At 45.8% G+C, this 11,791-nt stretch overlaps 1 protein-coding gene across 1 annotated transcript; it reads left to right on the top strand.

Annotated features, from left to right (window-relative positions):
* Positions 1–225: 225 nt before the first annotated feature.
* LOC139274012 (probable G-protein coupled receptor 139) lies at positions 226–1,644 on the top strand. The gene is made up of 2 exons (XM_070891068.1): positions 226–295; positions 740–1,644. The coding sequence occupies exons 1-2, from the start codon at positions 226–228 to the stop codon at positions 1,642–1,644; spliced, it is 975 nt and encodes a 324-aa protein (XP_070747169.1).
* The last annotated feature ends 10,147 nt before the right edge of the window (positions 1,645–11,791 follow it).

The raw sequence follows: 11,791 nt of genomic DNA, 5'->3' as shown, positions 1-11,791 counted from the left end.
ACTTTCCAATAACAATTTGAACCATTCTCTTAATGTGACATAACAGAAAGAAACAATTGACGGAGTCTATTTGTTAAATGACTGTAACTAATACTAATTATGATTAAACTGATTGACGCCCTGGAGGACTGATGTGTGGATAAATATAGGTTCCCTTCCATTACATCAGCTGCACGCCAGGCACAGTCTTTCATCTCCTACATAATTCAACCCTCCTCACACAAAATGGGCCAACTAACAATGCTACTGATAAAAGAGATTTACTACCCGATTCTCGCAGTCGTCGCTGTGCCAGGTGAGCCATTTTCACCTCTTTGTTGTTAATCTGAGTTAACTGTGTCCCTGTCCTTACAGCCTGCTTGGTAAGATAACGTATTTTCTAGTTTGCAGCATTACAGAGTCGGTAGTGACAGGAACCAACTTGTAAACTGTGTGTCCGCACTTTCCACATTCCCCTTAAGCCGATAACATTAATGAAATTACAATGTTCTCTAAGCTACAGCACAGGGATTCGAGCGGATTTCAGGAACGTCTTGTCACTACGTGCAGAGTGAGCACTGCAGCAGCTCATTAAAATGGGAGAGTCGGTTTGTCAGATAATGGCTCCAACACTAATCCTGTTCTCACTTTGCTCAGTTTTGATGATCACGGTGAATGGAGCAAAATGCTCTCAATAGATATCTCCATATATATTTCAATCAGACACTGGTACGTTATTTCTCTCCTCTCATTCTTACAGCGAACATAGTGACGATTGTGATTCTCTCCCGAGGAAAGTGCGGCCTTTCCAAGTGTATCTCTGTCTACATGCTGGCCATGGCATCAGCAGATCTACTGGTGATCATCATCAATGTAATAGTGTATCACAATTTCAGTTATAACTTTCCTCTTTCATTCCTGTCCTACACTCCCGTCTGTAAGTTCATTCTATACATGAGTACTGCTATCCTTGATTTGTCTGTTTGGTTCACCGTCTCCTTCACATTTGACCGATTTATAGTTATCTGCTGCCGGAAGTTTAAAACAAAATATTGCATGGAGAGAACTGCGGTTGCGGTTATTACAGCGATCTCAGTCCTGATCATTTTAAAGAACATCCCTGTTTTGTTTGCATTTGAAACTCAGCAAATAATTAACAAGTTGCAGTGGGGTTGCCGGACAAGTGCTGCTTTTATTTCCTCACCTCTCGGTATGGCGTACATCTGGTTTCACAGCAGTTGGGGCGTTTGGCTTCCTTTTGCTTTCATTGTCTTGTTAAATTATTTGACAGTCAGACGGATTTTAGTGGCCAGCAGAGCCCGCAGGGGACTCCGGGGTCACACGAGTGAGAATCAGAGCGATCCCGAGATGGAGAACCGAAGGAAGTCCATCATTTTGCTCTTCACCATATCGGGCAGTTTTATACTGCTGTGGCTGACAACTACCGTGAGTTTTGTGACTACCAGACTGACAAACCCCACTTATTACCGAGGTGACCGAACAGACCCTGGATATATCGCCACTGAAACCGGGGCCATGCTGAAACTTTTGAGTTGCTTTCAAAACCCGTGTATTTATGCAGCAACCCAGAGGAAATTCAGAGAAGAGCTGAAGACTGTGGTAAAATCTCCTTGGACACTGGTCCTAAGATTAGTTAGAACGTGAGAATAAAAATAATAAATTCAAACGAAAGCTTTGCCGTAACTGAAGTTCAATTTCAGCTCCTTTGCCATCGTAGAGGGTCCTTCTTTCTAGTAATGTGAAAAATGGAGGAGTCCTCGTGGGAACATTTCTTCTATTTTGTGGCATGTGTTTGAGCTCTGCATTGCTTTAGAGTTTCATGTTTCTTTTGCTAAATAAACACAATATATCCCTGAAAATGTACCATATTTCAAGTTCAGGGATCAAAGATAACGATGGTGAGATTCAGCAGTGGAATTGGACATGTAGGCAACAGAGGAAGCTTACACTGCAGATACTGGGATCGTTTTAAATCATCAATAAGTTTCATTCGGTGCCGCGGGGATCAACGGGTATGGCGAGAAAGCAGGAAGGGGTACTGAAGTTTCATGTTCAGCCATGAACTCATTGAATGGTGGTGCAGGCTAGAAGGGCTGAATGGCCTGCTCCTGCACCTATTTTCTATGTTTCTATGAAACAATCAAAATTCTTGCAATCGCCGATATCGGTAACTTTCCTGGAGGTTTGGTGTGACTATTGCAGGCAGGTGCTGTCGGACACCATTCCTCATTGACAAACAGAGCAGTGTCTTAACCCGTAATCAGTGTTCGAATGTAGTAAACAGTCGGAACTCGGCTCACCTATTTTGTCCCACATACTGACTGAAAATCTCGATAGTGCACTGACTGGTGTCTCTCTCTCAGTACAAAGATGGAGTCTGCTCTTATTTTGTGCTGCCGATAAAAGTGTAATGGGTAATATTATTGCTATTCTCTTTCAATTAGTCTCCTAAACTGAATACTAAAGAAATGTAAAAACAGTATGTATTCATAAATTCTTAACTATTACAAATGTTGAAAGTTTCCTGTAAAATGCTGCCAGAAATTCAGATAAAATCAAACTGATACTTAAGTATTATTGTGTTTGCCTGAATGTCTTCAGACAATCGGCAACAGCCTTTGATAATTATTCTGTTATTATGCGGTTGCACATTGATCCAAATAATAATAGAAACATACCAGCAACATTGAATCAGCTTCAAATTGTTCTTCAGTGATCTCGCCTGATTGTTTGAGAAACGCCAAGGAATGGGAGCAAGGGTGCGTATGTACAGCGAGCAATAGAGATCCATATACTCAATTCTTGAAAGTATGTTTGCAGGTGGATAACTCCATGATAAAACCAGCAACAATTGTGTTTTATAGATATGGGCATAGATCATAAGAGTAAATTAGTGATAATAAATCTTTACAAACTTCTGGTGAGGCCGCCGTTAGAATTCCAAGTACAGCGTCGGTCCCTCATATTGAAAAAGCCATTAAATCTACTGAGAGCGGGCAGTGTAGATACACTTGGTTGTTGCATGGATCTGAACTATATTGGTGATGAGGGGCAAGATATTGAGAATATTTGCACTGGAGCAGCAAAATCTAGGAAGATATTTAATACAGGTATAACATTGTTTGAACAGTTTTGGCAGAGTAAAGAGGGAGAGATTATTCCAACAAGTCGGTGAGTCAGAAATAAAGGGAGATCGACTTAAATGGCCACAAAAAGAATGAACAGAGAGGTTAGGAGAAACTTCCGTGTGCAAAAGGGTTGCTGGAGCATGGAATGTTTTGCCTCAGAACAGTTGAAGAAAAATTAGGTAAATATTTGAAACATAGGTGGCTAAATGTCTGTGGAGAGAGAGGACGCTGTGGATAGTTTTTGATTGGTGTATAAAATAAGCTAGTACAGGTAGAATGGGTCAAATGGTCTACTCCCGCCCAGTAAATTTATATGGTTTTATAGTGTTAGCTATGTTGGTATAATTTCCATTGTGTTTTGTTTCTAAGATACCATCAGCCGTTGAAATTCTATTCAGGGAAACATTAAAAATAGACTGGTACCAAGGAAGATCCCAGAGGTTAAATAGTCACCCATCCCTTACAGGTTCGCATTTGTCGATAACCTACTTTCATTATGTAGTTATCCCCCTGTGCAGTGTCAGATCTCTCATCCATCCCATAATATCTCACTGTTTGTAGATGTAGAACCTTGTCCGCTGCTTGGTTACAATCCGACTGGATCATTCCAGCTACATTTCCCCCGCCCTACAGGCCACTGATGTGTTTCAGAAACTCCAGCTGATTAGTTAAGGATGGCACATTGTTCCTCAAACCGATAAAATCCACTTTTACAATGCTCCTCTCCCAGGTGCTCACTCACTAGATCTCTCCCAGCCTATTTTAAACACTGGGATAGTTTCAGCCGCTGTCGAACCCTGACAAATCTTCTCCAATTGAGGAAACTTGCAGTACTGACAGTAAACCATCACTCCTGTCAGCCCCCATTGCTTATCTCGCGGTGTCTGTGTCCCTGGATTCAAAATTCCTATGTTATGTGATTGAACATTGTAACTACAGTTAAAACCCGCTTGATCGCTGCCTCTCGAACAAGCACCCTTTCAATGATTCATTTGTATTCTACTCCGAATATTTACCAAATATCTGTTGCTGGGCCATAATATCTAACTGATAGATTTGTTATATCATTTAAAAACGTCTTATTAATCCTGCACATTGCTTCCTACATAACGACTAGCAACTACGATGTCCCCAATAAGTTTTCATGGATAAATACATTTTAATTCCGCAATCACTAACACTTTAACTGCTTTCCGCTTTTCTACTCTCACACTGGGATCTGCCAGACCTGCACCACGGCCAGAGTCTCACACGCACAGTGGGCAGATTATCGGAAAATTATGGAAGCGCTCCCTCAGATTTCATTCCATTGACAGTAATGGGCGGGCAACACCAGCAGCATAGAATCATAGAATCAGAAAGCACGTAAGGAGGCTACTTGGCCTATCATTCTTTTCACTAGGTATCCAATTCGTCGAAATCCTCTGCACTCTCCTCATAGTCGAGCAAACCTTGCCTTTTGAATTATAGATCCAATTCTTTGTCGATCATCACTATGTGTATAAAAGTGTCAGCATTGACTCTGTGTTAATACTCTCGCCTCTGAATCAGATAGTAGTGGGTTAAAGTTCCGCTCCAGAGACTTGAACACTAAATCTGTGCTGACACATCAATGCTGTACTGAGGGCGTGCTGCACTGTCGAAGCTGCTGTATTTTGGATTGAACATTAGACCGAGGCACTGTCTGCCCTCTCACGATGATATAAAAGTTCCCACAGCATTATTTCAAAGAAGACCAGGGGAGATCTCCACAGAGTCCTGGTCAATCGTCATCTCTCAACCAACATCACTAAAACAGATTATCTGGTCATTATCTGATTGATATTTGTGAGACCTTGCTGTGTACAAATCGAGTTCCTGCTGCCTACATCACAACAGCGCAATACTTCAAAAGTACTTCATTTGCTGTAAGGTGCTTTGTGACATCGCGAGGTCGGGAAAGGAGCTGCATGCGTGCAAGTGTATGTTTTTTTTATTAATGTATCTGTTTCCATGTTCCTTGCAGACAATGCATACCGTATCCTAACAATTCGCTATTTAATTAACAAGTATATATCATCAGCTCCTCGCTGGATTATTTGTCAGTACTGACTATTGATTATCAATAACAACCACAAATTGTATTTTCATAACAATTAGTGGGGAAATCATGGACAATAATAGTTAAAGCTCTGTCTACACTGTCCCAACAAACTCTCGCAGTTCAGCTACGGCATAAAATACATGCAGAATAAAACTACCTCTATGCCGTCCCATCCAACACTGCCAAATAATATAGATCATGGGCTACATACAGTGTAAAGAATATTTAAACTGGTCATCAAACATTCCCACGTCAAGTCCAGCACAGGCTAGATACAGAGAAACACTTCCTCAAAATTGTCGCTAAAACACTCCCGATCAGGAACAGCAAGGATCAAATCCAGAATTAAACTCCCTTGACACTGTTCCATCAAACACTGACAGAGTAGTTGTAGCTCGGGTTAGAAACAGAATAAAGCTCCCTCAACACTGTCCCAGCAAAAGCTCTCAGAACAGGTAGACAGGGGTTAGATTCAGTGTAAATCTCATTCTGTAGTCGTTCATCATGCACAATGAACTCAGAGTCAGCATGTGGGCATTGCAGCGTACAGCTCTCTAACACGATACAATGAAGTATTCCATCTCACATACAGCATGGTATGAATACAGAATAGAAATCCCTGTACATGTAAGCATCACGCTCTCCCAGGTGAGGTGTGAACTAGCTTTACATATCAATGTATCTCCAGTCAAATTACCGCATCAAATGCCGACCCTTTCGGCATTAATTTAACATCCCCCCATATCTTGATAAACTTTCACCGTGAAAAAATCCTGGACTGATGTGATTCTTAGTGGAACTCCTCACCTTTCCAATCATTGATGTAGCTCGCCGTTTTATCCCGTCTTGTTCAATGGAGTCATGGTCCCACCAGATCGGTTCAGTGAAACCGGAGACCTTTATCCAGTCCCAGTTAATATGGTGCTTATTTGAGTTTGCTCTCTCCACCTGCCTGAGTTCATGCTCTGTCCAAGAATATGTTAATATAAAAAAATGACTCATATTAATTTTAGAACATGTTGTTCGAAAACACGATAACTAATTTTACGACATTGCATAAATTAATTTGAATATATTTACAATTAACGACATTTCTTTGAATTGTTTACTTTAATATTAAATTGTTCTTGTCTTTCCTTGTCCATATTTATAGGGGCTATACTCACTCATACTATCTGCTGCCAACTTATCGTAAGTTTTAACTAATTACTGATCGAGTTTGAGTTCTAAGTATATGAAATTAAATATTTACATGTAACACAATAACTCTATGAAACACAAAAACATAGCTTGCAGGTACAGCAATTAGTCAGGAAGGCAAATAGAATGTTGGCCTTTATTGCAAGGGGGATAGAGTATAAAAGCAGAGAAGTCCTGCTCCAACTGTACAGGGTATTGGTAAGACCACACCTGGAGTACTATGTGCAGTTTTGGTCTCCTTATTTAAGGAAAGATATACTTGCATTGGAGGCAGTTCAGACAAGGTTCGCAAGGTTGATTCCTGAGATGAAGGGGTTGTCTTATGAGGAAAAGTTGAGCAGGTTAGACCTGTACTCATTGGAGTTTAGAAGAATGAGAGATGATCTTATTGAAACATATAAGATTCACAGGGAAACCTAGAGCTAGTTTCAGAATAAGGGATCGTTCATTTAAAACATAAATGTGGTGGAATTTCTTGTCTTAGAGGGTCGTGAATCTATAGATTTTCTACTCTAGAGAGCTGGGGAGACTGGGTCTTTGAATATTTTTAAAGTGGAGTTAGACAGATTTTTGAATGCTAAGGGAGTCAAGGGTTGTGAGGAGCGGCCGGGGAAGCGGAGGTGAGGCTTCGATCAGATCAGCCATGATCTTATTGAATGGTTGAGCAGGCTCAAGGGGGTGTACGGCCTATCCTGCTCCTATTTCTTATCTTCTTGTGTTTTGTTCCACGTATTGGAGGGAGAAAGCAACACCTCCTTCTCCCTCTGCTCCAAAGTCCCACACTCTCCAAATTCCCACGGTTCATACTCTGATTAGAAGCACTGCGTATAAGACCACTGTGCAGAACACTCTCAAGGCTCACTTGAAAAATCGTTTAACGTAAAAATGATTCATGTCAATTATAGAACCTGTTAATTTTGCGACTATCAATAGATTATAATTTGAATATATTTACAATTAATACCATTTGGTTGAATTACCTACTTTCATATTAAATTGTTCTTTTCTTTCCTTGCCTTATTTATAAGGACTACACTCACTCACAATATGTACCGAAGTAACTATTTGTTCTGCACTTTTGTTTGATAGGCAGCCACCCATCAAGCCCCGCATCCCACTCTCTGACAGGCGATAAATTCCGCCCCCTGTGAAGCTCCGCCCCCTCCCTCCCGGCCGAATCATTCCATGCACGTTGTGCTGAGACGCAGGACGTGAGGCTCCGATTCACTGCCCCCGGCCGGTACGAGGAGACCGAGTGCGGCCTGCGGGGAGCCGACAGCGAGAGAGAGGCTGGCGGTGCGGAGAGGAGGGTAGAGAGAGAGAGAGTAGAGAGAGAGAGTGGCTGGGGGGATAGAGAGAGAGAGCGAGAGACTGGGATGGAGAAAGAGAGAGAATGAGGCTGGGGTGGAGAGCGAGAGAGAGGCTGGGGTGGAGAGAGAGAGAGGCTGGGGTGGAGAGAGAGAGAGGCTGGGGTGGAGAGAGAGAGGCTGGGGTGGAGCGAGAGAGAGAGAGAGTGAGAGGCTGGGGTGGAGAGAACGAGAGAGAGGCTGGGGTGGAGAGAGAGAGAGAAAGAGGCTGGGGTGGAGAGAGAAAGAGAGATAGGGAGGCTGGGGTGAAGAGAGAGAGAGAGCTGGGGTGGAGCGAGAGAGAGAGAGAGGCTGGTGTGGAGAGAGAGAGGCTGGGTTGGAGAGAGAAAGAGGCGGCGGGGGGGGGGGTGGAGAGGGAGGCTGGGGGATAGAGAGAGAGAGAGGCTGGGGGTGGGGGAGAGAGAGAGAGAGAGAGAGAGACTGGGGAGGGAGAGAGAGGCTGAGGGGATAGAGAGGCTGGGTTGGAGAGAGAAAGAGGCTTGGGGGGGTGGGAGGAAAGAGAGGCGGGGGTGGGAGGAAAGAGATGCTGGGGTGGGGGAGAGAGGCTGGGGGTTTAGGGGGAGAGAGGCTGGGGGTTTAGAGGGAGAGGCTGGGTTGGAGAGAGAAAGAGGCTGTGGGTGAGAGAGAGAGAGAGGCTGGAGGAGAGAGAGAGAGAGAGAGAGGCTGCGGGGGGGGAGAGGCTGGGGGGATAGAGAGAAGCTGGGTTGGAGAGGGACAAAGGCTGGGGGAAAGCGAGAGAGAGAGAGAGAGATACTGGGGAGAGCGAGAGGGGCTGGGGGAAGAGAGAGTGAGTGAGAGAGACTGGGTAGAGCGAGAGAGGCTGGGGGGAGAGAGAGAGAGAGACTGGGGCGGGGGTTTGCCAGAGATAGTGTGCCTGGGAGTGACAGGCTGGGGGAGTGAAAGACTGGAGAGAGAGAGCGACTGAGAGCGAGAGCGAGAGATTGAGGAGGTGAGGGAGAGAGAGAGAGAGAGACTGAGGAGGAGAGAGAGAGAGAGAGAGACTGAGTGAGGAGAGAGAGAGAGAGAGAGAGTCTGGGTGAGGAGAGAGAGATTGGGGGTGAACAGAGAGAGATTGCGGGGGGCGGTAGAGAGAGAGAACTGGGGGAGAAGAGAGAGAGAGACTGCAGGGGAGAGAGAGAGACTGGGGGAGAGAGAGAGGCTGGGGAGAGAGAGAGAGTGGCATGGGTGGTGGTGGGGAGGGAATCGGAGGGGAGAGAGGGAACTCAGGAAAGACGATCACATTCTTCCAACCTCTTCCAAGGGACATCGTTGGAGTGGATGATGTCCAGAAGTCGCGACATTGTCAGTGTTCAATTCATACCCAATAAACTTGTTAGCAATCCATACACAATTCCGGTCCCATCTATGGTGTGTGTATGGAGGGGGGGGGGTGTGCCTTGCACTGGGGTAAGGCACTTTAACTGGCGTAGCCATACACTTCGACTTGCATAAGGCACGTCGGCTGGAGGAGGAATGTACTTGGACTGGGGTAAGACATTTCGGCTGAGGGAGGCATGCACTTGGACTGGGATGCGGGATTTTGGCTGGGAGAGGCATACACTTGGACTGGGGTAAGGCATTTCGGTTGAGGGAGGCATGCACTTGGACTGAGGTGCGGGATTTTGGCTGGGAGAGACATACACTTGGACTGGGGTGCGGGATTTTGGCTGTGGGAGGCATACACTTGCACTGGTTTAAGGCACTTTGGCTGGGCGTAATATACTTGGACTGGGGTAAGGCACTTCGGCTGGGGGAAGGAAGTACTTGGACTGGGGCAAGGCATTTCGGCTGGGGGAGGGAAGTACTTGTACTTGGGTAAGGCACTTTGGCAGGGGGAGGAATGTACGTGGACTGGGGTAAGGCACTTTGGCTGTGGGAGGGATGTACTTGGACTGGGGTAAGGCACTTTGGTTGTCCCTTGCTAACTTCTGGGGAGCTCTGTCCTTTGTCGTTTCAGGAAGTCAAAGTTGATCGAATTACAATTTGCAAAATCAGTGAGACCTTGGTATTGGCGGTTCCAATGACACATTCCTGTGAAACTTCAGGGTTTGGCTTGTCTTCCAAGGGGACCAATCAGAAACAAAGGGTGGAGCATGTTGGCCATTTTGACAGTACAAATTAACTCGTGCAATATCTGCTGCAAACTCCAACTCAGCCCAAAGTGACTACCAATGATGGTGCGTAACCAGGGGTGGAAACCTGTCTCCAGGTGACATCACAAAGGAGCCAGGAGCCAATCATACAGCAGCCAGTAACAATGTCACAAAGCTGCCGGAGCTCCGCCCCGCCGAGGTGTCACAGTGTCACATGACCAAGCTCTGCTCCTGGTGTGCAGTTTCACTGGGGATGAAAACATGTTGGACATTCAGTCCTGTCTGCGACCCAGTTCCCATGTACTGAGACCCCAGGTAGGGAGCACAATCACACGAAATTGCCTCTTACGAATTCTTCGTCCAATCCTCCAAATATGATGTCTCACTACTCAATGGCCCAAACGTTTGATTTATACACCCCAAAATATTCCCTAACATAATATCAAGCAGTGCGTTTCCGTCCTGCATCGACAGGTAACGCAGTTTGAGGTAATGATGCTTGGAAGAAGAAATAACAACAGGAAGCGGCATCAAATGCATATTGCAGGATTTATCACGTGTGCAACCATATGAGCGATAATCAGAGTGGAAATCATGATCAATAATAGTTGGACCTCCGGAAGGTTGTTTGTCTCCTCCTCAGTGAATACCGAACCAAAGTACTTGTTCAATTGGTCTGCCATGATAGGGACAGGTGTAGGGGCTGGAGGAGGTTACAGAGATAAGGAGAGTTGTAGGGGCTGGAGGAGGTTACAGAGATAGGGAAGGTTGTAGGGGCTGGAGAAGGTTACAGAGATACGGTGGTGTGTAGGGGCTGGAGGAGGTTACAGAGATAAGGAGAGTTGTAAGGGCTGGAGGAGGTTACAGAGATAGAGAGAGGTATCGGGGTTAGAGGAGGTTATTGAGATAGGGTGGGTGTGTAGGGGGTGGAGGAGGTTACAGAGATAGGGAGGGATGTAGCGGCAGGTGGAGGTTACAAAGGTAGGGAGGAGTGTAGGGTCTAATGGAGGTTTTAGAGATTGGGAGGGTTGTCGGGGCTGGAGGAGGTAACAGAGATAGGGAGGTTTGTAGGTGCTGGAGGAGGTTACAGAGATAGGGAGTGGTGTTGCGGCTGGAGGATGTAAAGAGATAGGGAGGGATGTGGGGGCTGGAGGAAGCTACAGAGATATGGAGGGGTGTAGGTATTGGAGGAGGTTACAGAGATAGGGAGGGGTGTAGGGGCTGGAAGTGGTTATAGAGATAGGGATGGTGCAGCGGCTGGAGGAGGTTACAGAGATAGGGACGGGTATAGGGGCTGGAGGAGGTTACAGAGATAGGGAGGGTTGTAGGGCCTGGAGGAGGTTACAGAGATAAGAAGGTTTTGTAGGGGCTGGAGAAGGTTACAGAGATAGTGAGGGTTGTAGGAGTGGAAGGAGGTTACAGAGATAGGGAGGGGTGTTGGGGCTGGACGTTACAGAGATAGAGAGAGTTGTAGGGGCTGGAGGAGGTTACAGAGATAGTGAGGGTTGTAGGAGTTGGAGGAGGCTACAGAGATAGGGAGGGGTGTAAGACTGGAGGAGGTTACAGATATAGGAATGTTTGAAGGGCTGATGGAGGTTACAGAGATAGGGTGGGCTGTAGGGCTGGAGGAGAATAAAGAGATAGGGAGGGAGGGGTGCAGGAGCTGGAGGAGGAGACAGAGATAGGTAGGGTGTAGGGTCTGGAGGAGGTTACAGAGATAGGGAGGGATATAGGTGCTGGAAGATGTTACAGAGATAGGGAGGCTTGTAGGCTCAAGGAGGTTTCAGAGATAGGGAGGGTTGTTGGGACTGGAGTAGGTTACAGAGATAGAGAGGGTTGTCGGGGCTGGAGGAGGTTATGCTGATAGCGAGGGGTGTAGGGGCTGGAGGTTACAGAGATAGGGAGCGTTGTCGGGGCTGG

The sequence above is a fragment of the Pristiophorus japonicus genome, chromosome 9, assembly GCF_044704955.1.
Source record: "Pristiophorus japonicus isolate sPriJap1 chromosome 9, sPriJap1.hap1, whole genome shotgun sequence".
Taxonomy (NCBI): domain Eukaryota; kingdom Metazoa; phylum Chordata; class Chondrichthyes; family Pristiophoridae; genus Pristiophorus; species Pristiophorus japonicus.
The sequence above is the reverse complement of the archived record's forward strand: the minus strand, read 5'-3'. Positions and strand labels throughout refer to the sequence as shown.